We start from the raw sequence: 17,536 nt of genomic DNA on the forward strand, positions 1-17,536 counted from the left end.
CAAGTGCCACTTGAGGGTACAGCTGAGTACCCCTTCTATCACGTTACTGATGATCGAGAGTAAACTGATGGGGCGGTAATTAGCCAGGTTAGATTTGTATTGCTTTTTGTGCACAGGACGTAACTGGGCAGTTTTCCACATTGCTGGGTGGATGTTGTGCTGGAATAGCTTGGCTAGGAGCCTGGCAAGTCCTGGAGCAGGGCCCACAGCCATTACAGTATCCAGTGCTTTCAGCCGTTTCTTGATATCATGTGAAGTGAATCAAATTGGCTGAAGACTGGCATCTGTGATGCTGGGGACCTCTGGAGGAGGCCGAGATGAATCATCGATTTGGCACTTCTGTCTGAAGATTGTTGCAAATCCTTGAGCCCTATCTTTTGCACTGATGTTCTGGGCTCCTCCAGAGGATGGGGATATTTGTGGAGCATTCCCCTCCAGTGAGCTGTTTAATTGTCCACCACCATTCACGAATGGATGTGGCAGGACTGCAGAGCTTAGATCTGATTCATTGGTTGTGGAACAGTTTAGCTCTGTCTATCCCTTGCTCCTTATGCTGCTTGGCATGCAAATAGTCCCGTGTTGTAGCTTCACCAGGCTGACACCTTGCTTTTAGCTTGCTGCTGCTTCTGGCATGCCCCCCCCTGCACTCTTCAATGAACCAGGGTTGATCCCCTGGCTTGGTAGTAATTGCAGCTGTGTACAATTCTGCTGCTGATGGCCCACAGAATCTCATGGTTGCCCAGTCTTGGGTTGCTAGATCTGTTCGAAATCTATCCCAATTAACACGGTGGTAGTGCCTCACAACACGATAGAGGGTATCCTCAATGTGAACGTACGAGCAAAGAGCAGGAGTAGCCCATTCAGGCCCTGAGCCTGCTCTGCCACTTTATCAGATCATTGCTGATCTGATAGTAACCTAAAACCTGCGTCTCACTGGCTCCCTTACTTACCAAGGACCAATCCAGCTGTGCCTTAAAAATATTCAAAGACTGCTTCCATGACCTTTTCAGGAAGAGAGCTCCTAGGACTCATGACCTTCTGAGTAAAACATTTCGCCTCATCTGTTTTAAATGGGTGACCCCTTATTTTTAAACAGTGACCCCTAGTTCTAGGTTCTTCCACAAGGGGAAACATCTTCTCCACATCCACCCTGCCAAGACTCCTCGGGATCTTATATTTTGGAATCAAGTCGCCTCTTACTCTTCTAAACTCCAGTAGATACAAGCCTAGTCTGTCCAACCTTTCCTCATAAGACATCCCACGCATTCCAGGTATTAGTCTGGTAAACCTCTGAACTGCTTCCAACGAAGGCGGGACTTCGTCACCATAAGGACTGTGTGATGATCACTCCTACTGATACCTTCAAGGGCAGGTGCATCTGCAGCAGGCAGGTTGGTGAGGATAAGGTCAAGTGTGTTTTTATTTCTTGTTGGCTCCCTCACCACCTAACGCAGACCTAGTCTAGCAGCTATGTCCTTCAGAACCCAGCCAGCTTGGTCTGTGCTGGTGCTACCAAGCCACTCTTGGAGATGGACATTGAAATCTCCCACCCACAGTACATTCTGCACAACTGCCGCCCTCAGTGCTTCCTCCAAGTGGTGTTAAACATGGAGGAGTACTGATTCATCAGTTGAGGGGGGAGGGGGGACAGTGGTACATGGTAATCAGCAGGAGTTTCCTTGCTAATGTTTGACCTGATGCCATGAGATTTTATGGAGTCCAGAGTTGATGTTGAGGACTCCCAGGGCAACTCACTCCCTCCCAAAGTCCTGCCAGGGATGATGGTGGTGTCTGGGACATTATCTGTAAGGTGTGATTCCATAAGTATGTCTATGTCGGGCTGCTACTGACTAGTCTGTGAGATAGCTCTTTCAATTTTGGCACAATCCCCCAGATGTTAGTGAGGGTGACTTTGCAGCGTTTAGAGGGCTAGTTTGCCGTTGTCGTTTCCAGTGCTTAGGTCGATGTCAGGTGGTCTGTCAGGTTTTATTCCTTATTGACTTTTTAGATGTTTGATACAACTGAGTGGCTTGCTAGGGCATTTCATTTAAGAGTCAGCCACTTTGCTGTGGATCTGGAGTCACATGTAGGCCAGCAAATTTCCTTCCCCAAAGGACATTAGAGACTCCAGATGGGTCTTTTTTTTTTCTTACGAAATGACAATTGACTCTGCTGTGTTGAGATTCAAACCCAGGTCACCTGAGCATTACTCTAGGACTCTGGATTACTAGTCCAGTGGCAATACCACTACGCCATCACCTCCCCATTATTTACTTCCTTATGTTATTTGCTTCTATACATTGAATGTTTAATGTTGTACTTAACACTTAAGTCATAACTAATTAGATGACAAAATGTTGATCAGTCCTGAAAAATGATATAACTTGTGTTAATTTCACTCAATAAAAACAAACTGCAGAGTAATATTGCAACATCTGGTGGACAACGTTATGAATAGCAGATCTAACTGCTAGTTTAGTAGAGATTTAAGCCAATGCTTACATTTGAGTTTTGGACAAGCTCAGTTTGTTGTCCTACCAATAAATTACTAAGTTAGAATAAGATAGTCAGTAGACAGAACGTATTTAACAGAGTTAATGATATCGTGAATGAACATTTATCAAAGAGTGATCATAATATGATCAAACCCAATGAAGTGTTTGAAAGGGAGAAATGTGAAACAATTACTAAAATTCTAGATTTAGATAAGGCTGACTTCAATGGGATGAGACAGAGACTGTATACAGTAAACTGGGCAAGTCTGCTAATGATTAAATTGGCAGCTGATCAGTAGGAGGCGTTCAAAAAAGAATTCAATGCGATCACAGAATGGTCGCAGTACAGGAGGCGGCTATTCGGCCCGTCATGTTTTTTCTTTTTTGTTGTTCTTTCAAGGGATATGGGCATTGGTGGCAAGGCTAGCATTTGTTGCCCATCTATCTTCTTGGACTGTTGCAGTCCATCTGGGTACAGCTATACCCACAATACTGCTGGAAAGGGAGTTCCAGGATTTTGATGCTATGTTGGCGAAGAACAGCAACGTTGTTCCAAGTCAGGGTGGTGTGTGGATTAGAGGGGAGCTTGCAGGTGGTGGTGTTCCCATACATCTGTTACCCTTGTCCTTCAAGGTGGTGGAGGTTACAGGCTAGAAAAGTGCTGTCAAAGGAGCCTTGGTGAGTTGCTGCAGTGCATCTTGTATATAGTAAGCACTGCTGCCACTGTGCATCAGCAGTGAAGGGATTGAATGTTGAAGGTTGTGGATGGGTTGCTGATCAAGCTGGTTGCTTTGTCCTGGATGGTGTCGAGCTTCTAAAGTGTTGTTGGAGCTGCACTCACCGAGGCAAGTGGAGCGTATTCCATCACACTCCTGACTTGTGCCTTATAGATGCTGGACAGGCTTTCAGGAGTCAGGTGGTGCGAGTTACTCTCTGCAGGATTCCCAACCACTGATCTGCTCTTGTAACTAAAATATTTATACGCCTGGTCCAGTTCAATTTCTGGTCAATGGTAACCCCCAGGATATTGACAGTAGAGGATTTAGCAATGATAATTTAATTGAATGTCAAAGGGGGATGGTTAGATTCTCTCTAGTTGGAGATGGTCATTGCCGGGCACTTGTGTGGTGCAAATGTTACTTGCCACTTATCAGCTCAAACCTGAATGTCACCCAGGTCTTGCTGCATATTGGCACGGACCGCTTCAGTATGTGAGAAGTCACAAATGATACTGAATATTGTGCAATCATCGGCGAACGTCACTACCTCGGACCTGATTTTGGAAGGAAGATCATTGAAGAAGCAGCTGAAGATGGCTGGGCCTAGGGCACTACCCTATGGAATGCCTGTAGCAATTCCTGACACCAAGATGACTGGCTTCCAACAACCACAATTATTTTCCTTTGCATCTGGTATGACTCCAACCAGAGGAGAGTTTTCCCCGTGATTCCCACTGGCTTCAATTTTGCCAGGGCTCCTTAATGCCACAGTCAGTGAAATGCTGCCTTGATGTCAAGGGTCGTTACTCTCACCTTCCCTCCTGAGTTTGGCTCTTTTGTTCATGTTTGAACTAAGGCTGAGTGGCCTGGTGGAATTTGCACTGAGCATCAGTGAGCAGGTTATTGCTATGTAAGGGCCATTTGATAGCACTGTTGACGACACCTTCCATCACTTTGCTGATGGTTGAGGAGATTGACGGGGTGGTAACTGGCCAGTTTGGATTTGTCCTGCATTTTGTGGACAGGACATACCTGAGCAACTTCCCACATTGCTGGATAGATGGCAGTGTTATAGCTGTACTGGAACAGCTTGGCAAGGGAACAGCGAGTTCTGGAGTAGAAGTCTTCAGCACTATTATTGGGGTATTGTCAGGGTCCACAGCCTTTGCAGTATCTAATGCATTCAGCTGTTTCTTGATGTCACGTGGAGTGAATCGAATTGGCTGAAGATTGGTAGCTGTAATATTGGGGACCTCAGGAAGAGGCAGAGATGGATCATCCACTCGGCACTTCTGGCTGAAGATTTTCTTTTCTAGGCCAGCATTTATTGCCAATGCCTAACTGCCCTCGAGAAGGCAGTGGGGAGCCTTCTTTAACCGCTGCAGTCCATGCGGTGTAGGCATACCCACAGTGCTGTGAGAAGGGAGTTCCAGGGTTTTGACCCAGTGACAGTGAAGGAATGGTGATATATTTCTAAGTTCTCATGGTGAGTGGCTTGGAGGGGAACACAACCACCTGGAAGTTCCCATGTGTCTGCTGCCCTTGCCCTTCTAGATGGTAGCACTCGTGGATTTGGAAGGTGCTGTCTAAGAAGCCTATGTGAGTTCTTGCAGTGCATCTTGTAGATGGTACACAGTACAGCCACTGTGCATCGCTGGAGGGAGTTAATGTTTGTGGATGGGGGGCCAAGCAAACGGGCTGCTTTATCCTGGGTGGTGACTTCCATCCAGCTTCTTGCATGTTGGAGGTGCACTCACCCAGGCAAATGGAGAGTATTCCATCAGACTCTTGACTTGTGCCCCCTGGCTTTGGGGAGTTACTTGCCACAGGATTCCTAGCCTCTGACCTGCTCTTGTAGCCACAGTACTTGTATGGCTGCAAATAAATCAACCTTGTTTTTTTGCACCGGTGTGCTGCGCTCCCCCATCATTGAGGATGGGGATGTGTGATGCTGGATCTCTATAAAAGAAAAAAGCACATCAGCTAGTCCTACCACCGCTGTCCTCCCCTCAACTCTATCCCCGTACCTCTGTAACCATTCTCTCTTCAGGTGCTTATACAATTCCTTTTCGAAAGCCACAGTTGAATCTGCCTCCACCACAGTCTCAGGTTGTGTATTCCAGATTTTAACCATTCACTGCATAGAAAAGTTCTTTCTCACCGTTATCATTGGTTCTTCGGCCATTCACCTTGTAGTGATGTCCTCTGGTTCTTGACCCATTTGTCAATGGGAACAGTTTCTATCTACTCTGACAAGACCTCGCACGATTTTGAACACTTCTATTAAATCCCCTCTCCACCTTCCCTTCTCTAAGAAGCTCAGCCCCAGCTTCTCCAATCTATCCAAGTATCTGAAGTCCCTCATCCCTGAAACCACTCTCGTAAATCTTTTCTGTACCCTGTCTAAAGCCTTCACAGCCTTCCTAAAGTGTGCCCAGCATCGGGCATAATACTGCGGCTCAGGCTGTTTTTTAAATGTTTATTATTAACTTCCTTGCTTTTGTATTCTCTGCTTTTATTTATAAAACCCAGGATCCCGTATGGCTTTTTAATCGCTTTCTCAACATGCTTGGCCACCTTCAATGATTCATACACATATAAGCCCCAGGTATTTCTTTTCCTGCACTTTTAGAATTGCACCTTTATTTTATATTGCTTCTCCTCATTTTTCCTACCAGAATACATCACTTCATACTTCTCTACATTAAAGTTCATCAGCCATTTGTCTGCCCATTCATCCAGCCTCTGTGCCCTCTTGAAGTCTATCACTATCCTCCTCACAATTCATAATAGTTCAAAGTTTTGTCATCTGCAAATTTAAAAATTATGACCTATACATCAAGAAAAGCAGTGGTCCTAGTCCTGATCCCTAGGGAACCCCACCGTATGTATGCCTTCCACCAATCTAAAAAGACATTTATCATTACTGTCTCTTGTCACATAGCCAACTTTGTATCAACGCTGCTACTGTCTCTTTTTTTCCATGAAATTCGACTTTGTTGGCAAGCCTATGACAGTTTTTCAAAAAGTTTTTCAGGAGTCCATGTACACCACATCAACCAACTCAAATCAAGTTAGTTAAACATGAGTTGCTCTTAAATTTGTATTGGCTATCCTTAATTAATCCATATTTGTCCAAATGATCATTAATTTTATTCCGGATTATCATTTCTAGAAGCTTTACAGATACAGGCAAAAGATATAGAACCAGTTCATACCACTGAAGGGCAAGAGTCCAAATTGTCAAAAGAACAACCACAGGTAACTAATGAGGTAAAAGGCAACATAAAACTAAAAGGAGCACAATCCTGGCGGATGAGAGAGATAGAAAGAGCAACAGAGGGTGACAAAGCAGATTGTAAAAGTTACCAAAAGGGAGTATGGAAAGAAACCTGCACGGGCCATCCAAATCAACATAAAGGAATCTTTCACTTTCACATCGGAAGCAATGAGGGGGCCCTTGAAAACTAACAGCGATAATGTTGTCAATGATAATAAGGAAATGGTGAACACCCTGAGGTGTTTACATTACTATTTACAGTATGGGAGAAAGTCAGCATGCCAGATATTCCAAGAAAATTATTACTGAATCAGAGACGAATACTCAATGAAATTAATTAAAGCAGGGTAACAGTAATGGAGAAATTAATGACACTAAAGAGTGACAAACCACCAGGACCAGATGGTTTCCATCTCAGGGATTTAAAAGGAAGTAGGTGAAAACACTGCAGGCACCATGACTATAATCTTCCAAACTTCCCTTAATTCAAGAATTGTTTCTCTAGATTGCAAAATTGAGTAGATCATTTCGCTATTTAGGATAAGTGAGAGGAGAAACCAGGAATTAAATGCCAATTAGCGGAGTATCTGCTGTCAGGAATTGCTAGAGTCTATAATTAAAGATAGGATGACTGTACACTTTGGAAACTTTTAGCAGATCAAAGAGAGGGAGCATAGATTTTTAAAGGATAGGTCATGCCTGATGATTGAATTTTTTGAAGCAGTGACTGAAGTAGTGGACAGGTGAATATTCATAGATATCATTTATATGAGTTTCCACAATTCATTTGATCCAGTCCCTCATAAAGAGACTGTTGGCTAAAGTTGAAGATCTTAGAATTGAAGGCAAATTATTGACCTAGTTAGGAAATTGGCTGAGCAGCACAAGACAGAGTAGACATAATGGGCAGGTACTCTAATTGCAGGATGCGAATAGTTGTGTTCTGCAAAGATCTATGTTGGGATCTTATTTATTCATAGTATTTATGAAGAACTTTTGGTGGGATAAAGGCCAATGACATCAAGATAGGCTGGACTGTAAGCAATGTAGGTGAAGGTACAAAAAGATATTAATAGATTAAGTGAATGAGCAAAACATTAGCAAATAGATTTCAATGCATGTAAAAGTTTGGCCTCCAATTTTGGACCTAAAAGGATAGAACAGAGTACTTCCTAAATGGTGAAAAACTAGAAACTGTCGAAATCTAAAGAGACTTGGTATCCATGTACACAGATCATTGAAATGTCATGGAAAGTTACACAAAGCCTGGGTTAGACCACACCTGAAGTACGGTGAGCAGCTCTGGACATCAGATCTTAGGAAGGATATACTGACAATGGAGGGAGTGCAGGATAGATTCACCAGAATACCTGGTCCTGCTCTGGCACCTTTTTTTACAATTTACCTTCCATCAGATTTGGTCTCCTGTTTTGATGGTTGTCAAAATGGTCTATGCCAGTTACAGGCTGTGATTGCACATAATTCTGTTGTCGCTGATGGTCCACATGTTCCATCTTAATGTAAAAATGTGACTCACCTGTAACTAGGCCTTTTTTACTTTCTCATACTGTTTTATTTGCACAAGGATTTTAGTTGTTATGATGTAGGGAGCTTGGGCAGAAGTCCAAGTCTCCCAATATTAATGCTCTCCAGTTTTAATATCTAAGCTAACCAAGAATAGCTAGTTGCTTTGTAACTTACTTTAATTGTTTATTACTTTCTATGTATTCGATTTAATGAAATTAAGATCAGACTTTAAAAAAGAACTGACGTAAAGCTGAGAGAGAGCTTGGTTTCAAAAACATTGCCAGGTATTCAACAAAGAACACAGGTGTGTTTGGGAGAAACAGAGAAAAGTACTGGGTTCACATTGTGATTCTTATTCTGTCCTCATATTTAGAGCTTTCCCAATTGCTAAATTACTCTCCATCAACCTCTTCCTCAGCCAAACACACCAACTACTGGTTCAAGGCCTGTTTTTCCTTAGGGGCTATAGATTGAAACACAACCCTTTTAAATCCACTAAATTACATCACCTGCTGTTTAAACGATATAATGCCAAAACATGGCTTCTGCAGCATACCACTCAGAAACAAGAAACAGGTATGGATTGTCATGTGACTGGTTTGGTTTGGGAATCAAATTCTAAAACCCCCAGTCCCCATCATTCAATTCTGAGCAGGGCAGAGTAATTTTATGACCAAGTTTATCTGATCAGATTTGTTTTTGCATGCTTATGTCCTAAACTTAACTGTTGCGAGAAACAACAGGTTATTCAAATAAATTGAGTTTTACTTAGTGAATGTTAAAAATAAATGCTTTATTTTTTTGTTTTGTTGCTCATGGATAGCTTTGAAAAAAGTTTAAACAATTTGATTTAAACCCTCTAACTTCATTTACCATTATTTCATTATTTCCCAAGCAAATAAACTAATTATAACACTCCAGGGGAAAAAAATGGATTTTTTTCACTCACCTAAATATATTCCAACAATTTATTTTTTCCCCTGAAGATAACTATCAGTGACATAGGAATTAAAAACAGGAATCAGAACAGGCCTATCTTACAAACCTGCAAAGCTAGGCTACAGTTGTCCTCTCAACCAAGATAACCTTGGTATTGGGGAGATTTAGTCTGGTTCAGTAAGTCAAGGGACTTGTCCGGAATTGTGTTACGGATGAGGAGAGCCTTATTCTCAAGGCAGTGGCCATTTTGGCATGGCAAGATTCAGGTCTGCAATGGCAGCAAGAGGTCAGCATTAGATTTGCGGCAAGTACATTTGGGAGACATTTCCATTTCGAGACATCCTTGCCATCTCTAGCAGTTGGGGTACGGTGGGATAAGGAAGAAGACATGATAGAGGCCAAGACAGGAAGAAGAACAAGAGAAACAAGACAGAGAGGAAACTCAAGGATTATAATACCACATTAAATTCACAATTAATTGCACTGAGGTAGGCTGTTAGAAAAGTTTCTAATTAGTATCTGCAAACACTAAAAACGATATTTAAACACTGGTGGTACAGCACTAACTTGATACACCTTGGACAGTACAGATTTGCAAACATACAGGCAGGCATATGAAGGGATGAGGCTGTAGGCAGTAAACAGTTTCTGTTTTGAGGGATCTAGAATGAAGGAACATGAATACAAGATTAAAAGCGCGAGATTTAGGATAAAGAGGATTTTTTTTTAAAGAAACCAGAGCGGGGTGGATTGGCTGTGAAATTCATTACCACAGCTTGTTATTGAAACAGAAATCAGATTAATATTTAACGGTAGGGCTGTGGGGCAGAGGAATTCATTGGATTTCATTGCACTTATTTCCCATTTGGAAAATAGGGAGCACAGTGGGTCAATTAGGGGTTTGGGGGGTGGGGCCAGGCTCTCTTGTTCAATCAGCTTTGGGAACACCTCTAACACACACACTTTGGTTCTGGTGATGTCACTTTTCTGCCATCAGCCAAAACAGATGTTGGGTCTCTTGAGTGTGCTAAGATGATACCGAACACCAGTTTTAGGACCCATTCTGAAAATTCATTTTCACTCAGTGGTACAGGTGCTGGCTCTGATCTGCTCACAATTACTTGGTCTACATGTGGCCTAACCAGCATTCCTTAAAAGATTTTTGCAGCCTGCCACACAAAAGTTTTTTTTTAAACAAATCTTAATGTTTAGCTGACAGGAGTACCCTTTCTCCTTATGAGCTCCTTAGTGTTATTGCCGGCAGCTGCCAGTTCCACTCCCAATGGGATACACTATACCATCTGTTCTAACATTAGCAACTTGGCCAGCAATTGGAAGACCGGCGTAAAATTCTATCCATGTAGTCTGCATACATGGAGCTCTGTTTCTCCAAATTTCAGAGGGACAGGAGTGTGCTTCATAATTGTGGCTACTCATTTATTGCTCAGTGCAGCAGAACTATGATAATAAACCAATTAAAAATATTTATTAATATATACATACAGGAAATAAAAATAAAAATCCTAATTAATCACTGATTGGAATCAGCTACCGATCCTATTGTTGCATGAAGTTTGCTGAGTACCACAAAGCATCAGTTGAGTTCACAAATGAAAACCAGAAAGATGGAAAGCAAGAAAGTTAATAGTGGCCCAGATCTTTTGGTCTCCAGCGGGTGCAAGATGCACTTCAGGACCCTGTGGAAGTCCCAACATAATGACTCACTGGAAATTGCTCAGACAGTTTGAACATCCCTGCTTCCCAGGGCCCTCCGAAAAGTCTCCGACTCGATAGTTTTGATGTACTTACCTGGACAGTTACCCAGGAAATGTTAGGACAGAAAAACATGAATAATAGCACAACTGACACCCCAATCAGTCATATTGACTCCCCTCCAACTCCTCCCTCAACCCCCTGGTTATCCCCTGGCGTGACTTTACCATCCTCCACCACCCGACTACTTTCCCACCCCAACAGGACTAGCCCCCACCACCCAACAACCCTCTGACAACCCACCCCCTTGACAGTCCACCCAACCAGACCTGACGCGCCCCTGATCTGACAACCCCTCCAGACCCACATGCCAACCTGCCCACCTACCCATTCACTCACCCACTGAAAGGTTGTTTAAATGTTCCAAAGCTTTTTGGTGCATTAGCGAACACATACCAGAATATGGCAGCTGGTGCTGTAACATGGGGGGATGGCTTGTCTCCTCCCCAAAGAACCAGCACTACAGGGGATTTGATGGAAGACCACTTTGCATTTCTGAGGAGGCCAGGATCAGAAGTCCTGGCCAGAAATGCGGAGCTCTGTTGTGGCGCAGAAAAGTAGAAGTGGAGCGGCATACCAATGGGGACTGCTGCTCCTTGAAAGATTTGGGCTTATATTTTCAATTGTGAAAAGGTTACCTTGGAAGAGGAAGTTTGGAAACTAAACCAAGAAATATTTAGCAGAAAATTCCCAAATGGCTTATTGTGTAAAAATACCAATGTCCAAGTTAAATGTAATTATCACTTTTGTTGTAACTACATACTTCTGGAAAGTGGATATTGGTCCATTAATTCTTAAGTCATTCCACTGAATTATACCATTCTCTTTCAATATGTTCCACAATACAAAGATATACTGATCTTCAACATTTAGAAATAGTATACAGAATAGCAATTTAAGTTTTCTATACTGAGGAGTTATACTGGCTTTCAATTCATTGCAAAATAATAGTATTTCATACACTTCTTTCATATACCCTTGTTTTCTTCTCACCTGTACAGTTTGCACAGTGTAAATTTTTTTCAGGTTGGATTCACACTCTGCTGCAGTAGTTCCAGGTACTGATCTAAAAACAAAAGCAAATAAAATCTAATTTCAGGGACTCTACTTGAAACATGTTGTGTTTTAGTCAACAGGGAATAAACATTTCTGATTCATTTTACAAATTTTAATTCAACAAACTACAAGTATGAACTGAGGGTGGGTAGGTTCTGGAACAGCAATATTCCAACAACCTGGGATTTGCTTCATTCCACATCAAATCCAATGTTGTGAAACTTTAACCCTTTAATTAAAATTGGTTCCCACTTCAGTTTCAAGATTTCACTCTCGTACAAATAAGATTCAAAGTAGTTAATATCAATTTTGGCATAACCCTACTGCGGTTCCATCAATGAAGATTTATTTTAAAAAAGTGTTAATGGACCAAATCTTCCATTCTCCAGATCTTCGGAGACCAGACGTATGAACGAAGATGCCTGTTGGGATGTGAAGTCCTGATGCGCTGACCTCCGCGGGAATTGCCGAGGAAGTTTCAACTTCCGATGGGCAATTCTCTGCTTCCCAAGATACTCTACAAATGTCTCAAACTCTGAGCTAGAGTCAGAGACTTCAGACAGTTCCACGATGCTTACCTGAGTAGTTAGCCAGGAAATGTTAGACAGATTCAAACCTAATCTAACATTTGGGTAACTACACAACTGACCCCCCCGCCCCCCAATCAGCACCCATGACTCCAACTGCTTCCCCAAACCCTGCCATCCTCCGAACCTGACAAGCTCTCCTGACCCAACTATGCCTCAACCCAACTACCCACTCTCCCACTTACCCAACTCACCCCACTCACTTACCCACCTACCCTACCCATTCACTCACTCAAATATTCACTAACATTCAAACTGGACCATTAAACTTTAAGAAAGGGCCTAAATGCATTAGAAGCTGTGCAGAGAAGGTTCACTCGACTGCTTCCTGTGAAGGAGGAGTTGTCTTATGAGGTAAGGTTGGACTGGTAGGGCCTGTATCCATTGGAGCTTAGAAGAATGAGAGGTGATCTTATTGAAACATATAAGATCCTGAGGGAACTTGACAGGGTGGATGCTGAAAGGATGTTGCCCCTTATAGGAGAGACTACAACTAGGGGACACAATTTAAAAATAAGATGTCTCCTTTTTCAGATGGAGATGTGGAGAATTTTTTTCTCTCAGGAGGGTTGTTGGTCTGTGGAATTCTCTTGCCCATGGAGCAGTGTCATTGAATATTTTTAAGGCTGAGTTAGATAGATTCTTGATTGAAAGGGAGTCAAAGGGTATAAGGGATAGAAAAGTAGGCAGCACAATCAGATCAGCCATGGTCTTATCAAATGGCGGAGCAGGCTCAAGGGGCTAAATGGCTTATTCCTGCACCTAATTCAAATGCTTGTATGTTAAATTTGTCATTCGGCAACTAGTGCCATTTTTACTGCTGCCCTGAAGGTCCGGGCCAATATATTTTATAGATATAAGTTCTGAATTAAAAAAATTTTATACTGCTAATACCAAGAAATACAGTCTTGCAATACAAAGTTTTTGACACTGATGAATGCTATACTACTTGCATAGTTCATATGAAGTATCATAACAATAGTCTTACTGTCAGGGTTTTGCGTCTGGACTTTCTGGTCATGTATAACCAGAGTGGAAGATAATGTCAAGAGTAGACTATATTTGACATTTTTCATTGTTAACATGTCATGGTACTACTGCAATGTATATTCTGCAAAACGGTTCAAGTTTCAAAATAATTTTTTTTTGCTTAGGCCTATTTTAAATTGTAGATTTTGTACTGTCCAAAAAATGATCAAATCTGTCAATGTAGGGTTCACTTGGTATTATATGGATGGTATTGAAATCAATAAAAAGCAATAGGCCAAGAGATTCAAACCAGACAAGGAGTTGTCTCCATTGACAAGCTAATGATAATACATTGGGCACTGAAGCAGCTGTATCAATGTGTAATTTAGTTGATTTTTAATTAAGTGGATTTGAGAAGAGGCTGGCAAGGTTGCAGTTAGCCAGACAGCCAAAACCTATGAATGCAATGTCCAATTTTAATTGTCATCTGAACATTTATAATTAGTCTTCCAATGCTCAGGTTCTTTTTAGTATGTCTTAGATCTAAGGTATTTAAGATTGCAGTCTGATTCAAGGGTCAGCACAGGCATATACAGTGGCATCAAAGAATGCAAGATTTTAATAGAAATATAGAGCAAAGTCATAGCTAGTTTCTATGATCAAATAAAGAAATTCCACTAAGACAATCTCAATCAGGAATGTACAAAGAGAATGAATTACTCTGCCAAAGAGATCAGGGGCCCATACAGGGAGACTGGGATAGTGTGGGGAAAACTTGATAAGACTTCCACCATTCAATGGCAGAGCCGCATTACAATTTTCTATTCCCCATTTCCTGCCTGACAGCTGGACAAATTGATAGGCTGATGCCAGGAAAACCAACAGCAGAACGTCGTAGCAGGGGACTCTTGGGGAATGAAGAGGGAACTACAGAACAGATGCACTTGTGGTGGGCTGGGGATGAGTTCACCAATTTTTAGGAGTCTAAACCCCTCCACCGCCCATCCTATGGAGCAGGTTAAATATTGAGGCCCATTTATCTGATTGACTGTTCAAAGCCCATGCCACAGACTTGAACACATAATCTAGGCTGACACTGCCTAGGGTAGCACTGAGGGAGCATTGTACTGACAGAGATGCCATCTTCAGGTGGAATGTTAAACTGGCTCATGTGTCTTCTCAAGTGGGCATAAAGATCCCATAGTACTTTCAAAGAAGAGTAGGGGAGTTTTCCCTCTGTCCTGGCCACCATTTATCCCTCAGCCTAAATCACCTGCTCCTTTTCCTGCACCACAACAGTAACTGCATTTCAAAATTAGTTAATTGGCTGTAAAGTGCTTTAGGATGCTCCGAAGGCTAATCTTGGAAACTGAATTTTACTGTAACACTATTTCATTAATTATTGCATGGATTTAATGTTTCCAATGCAACTTCCACTGGTGGATCCAGACATTGTGGGTGCCTGACATGAGTTCAAGGCAGCTGGCTGAACCCGATCACGTAGTGATCAGCCAATTAGTGAGGGTGCCATGGGCTTGCCGCCGGATCACGTGGCGGGGACTGCTCTGATGTTAGAAAGCCCCGTATCACCTAATGTCCGTGCAGGAGCTGATGTCATATTTAAAGGGCAGCCAGCCCTGTGTTAGAGTTGGAATTCATCTTGCAGGCTATGAAAGCTCTGCAGTTTAAATCTTTGGCAACAGCATTTCTGGATATCTTCAGCTTTGAAGAAGGGTCATATGAACTCAAAATATTAACTCTGTTTCTCTCTCCACAGATGTTGCTGAGTTTTTCCAGCATTTTCTGAATTTGTTTCAGATTTCCAGCATCTGCAGTATTTTGCTTTTACCATTCTGCTTTTCAATCAGTTAAATTCACCATGAAAATCTTATCAACCTTAACCTCAGCAAGTATCAGCATTCATATTTGTCCGTGCATTCAAGATCACAAATGAGCCCCCAATTTATGTCATGATCCTTGGCCAGACACCAGGACACGGAGGAAGATCTGGTTAGGACCAATAGTGTTTTGTTTAAAGTAGATGGAGTTTGAAAGTTAAGATGCTTACTAAGTGAATAAAACCACAAGATTTCACTGGTTTGGAACAAACAAAAATAAACTTTACTATACAAGTTCTAAAAGGTAAAGCAATTTTTAACATCCATCTTATACTCTAACATTCAGGGTAAGTATGAGGTATATGTGAATTAACAGGAGAAATGTGGTCGGACATGCCATGCCACACAATAGATAACAGATGCGACCAAACCAGATTCCATAGATTTCTCAACAACCCACCCAGACGTTCGTCACATTCTGAGCCAACCAATCTCACTGAAACTTTGTCTTTCTCAAGAGGATTTCCAATCTTCACATTTGAAGATCTCACCTTGGAATTCTCTTCAAAAGTCGCTCCCCACTGACATCTCCAACAATGACCCACCTCGCAGGATTTCAATTTCACCTTCTGAGATTCTTTTCCCTTCTATCTCAGAGTACACTTGAGCTTCACCTTCCGCGCAAAATTTCAGATCTTCAGCCATGTCAAACAGAACACCACTGCTCCATAAGGGTACCTTTGCCCTAATGGTCTGTAGCATAGAGTCACCAACCTTCAGTTGCCTTCTCGGATCTTCAGGGCTCCTTTCTTGCTCATTTCACTTCAAGTCTGCTCCCTGCAGCTCATTCTTGAATTCTTAGCCTATTATCCTGGTCCTTTCTTATAAGTTTACTTAACTATTCTTGTCCCCTAGGGGGACATCCCTTCATCCCTTACCTGCGACTACCTTTTGGTGCCACCCCTGTCCCCTTCCCTGGTTTGGGACCTTCTCTCATGACCCACTCACTACAATGATGCTCCTTACTGGATCATCTGACCTGCATTTTCATGATGTTCTGTTTCTTTTCTTCTGTGCAGGAACGGAGAGTCAGTCCCTGGTCTGAGGGGTGGAAAAAAACCCGAACTGCGCACGTGCAGCCATTTCCCGGCTGGCGTATGTGACAGGCCTGAGGTTCATCAGGAACTGGAGTTCCTGGCCTACAAACTAAAGAAGGTAAATATTTAAGTTTGATCACAATATACTATAATTCTAAGCTGACTGGCTCAATGAGTAATTATACTTTGCAATGGATGCATGAGATGGTTCAGAGGCAAGCTAAACAGCGTACCATTAACTTTGGATCTTTATGATATAGAGACTGGTCTGGAATTCTAAATGTTAGGGCTATGTCCCTGCCTTTAATAGCTCACAAGATTTGGGACTGCTCCCTCAGACTGGAAGGATGCTAATTTAGCTCTAATATTTAAAAAGGGCGATCAGAGGAGTCGTGTAATTATATGTCCATTAGTTTGTCTTCAGTAATAGGCAAGATGCTCAGATAAATACGAGATGCCTATTGTCATCATTTAGATACAGAAAGCACCAAAAACTCTCAAAATGGCTTCCTGAATGGTCATGTCCCATTAATTTGATCAAATTTCTTATGTTGGTGGTGAGGACAACCACTAGTTGGACACTGTCTACTTAAGACTTTCAGAAATCCTTTGATTAGGTACCTCATAAAAATCTATTCAACAAGATAGAATTTTGATGAACTAATGGCAATTGTTTGTGGTGGATCAAGAATTGTCTGAATGTCTGCAGGCAGAAAATTATCAACGGATTGGGATCTGTTTATGAGTGGTGTTCTCAGGGAATGGTGCTGGAATTTTTGCTGCTACTGTTTTCTTTGATGACTTTAGATGTAGGTGATGGAGGGAATGATTTGTAAGTTTTTGGAGACACAAAAGTGGTGTGTGAATGTTAGCACTGTAGAGAACGCCAAATCACTACCATCGGATTTAAATAGCCTGGGGGAATAAGCCAGCATTTGGCAAATTATATATAATTTCGGAAACTATATAGTGTTTTGCATGTTTGCAGATGTAATGCTAAAAATGTATACACCCTACAAGGAGCTAAATTAAAGGCAGTGTTGAAAGAAATCTAGACATTATAGAGCATCACTTTATAAATGTTCATGACTAATATCATGAAGCTACATTTTAAATCAAACAAGAGTACACTGTTGTATTCACCAGGCAATTTAGCAATTAAAAGTAAAACACAGAATTTTACTTTTGTACAAAACCTTGAGGTTAGGCTTTTGTTTAGAACACTGTGCCCAGTTTTGGTTCCCTCACATGGCGTG

General features: G+C 41.9%; 1 protein-coding gene across 1 annotated transcript in view; it reads right to left on the reverse strand.

The window, feature by feature from the left end:
* The window catches only part of eif4e3 (eukaryotic translation initiation factor 4E family member 3), a 78,709-nt gene that overhangs the window by 36,928 nt on the left and 24,245 nt on the right, over positions 1 to 17,536 (reverse strand). Inside the window, exon 2 of the mRNA XM_041191918.1 lies at positions 11,727 to 11,799. Coding sequence (XP_041047852.1) covers positions 11,727 to 11,799 — 73 coding nt within the window. The remainder of the gene's footprint in view (positions 1 to 11,726; positions 11,800 to 17,536) is intronic.

The sequence above is a fragment of the Carcharodon carcharias genome, chromosome 7 (assembly GCF_017639515.1).
Source record: "Carcharodon carcharias isolate sCarCar2 chromosome 7, sCarCar2.pri, whole genome shotgun sequence".
In the NCBI taxonomy this organism is placed as follows: Eukaryota; Metazoa; Chordata; class Chondrichthyes; order Lamniformes; family Lamnidae; genus Carcharodon; species Carcharodon carcharias.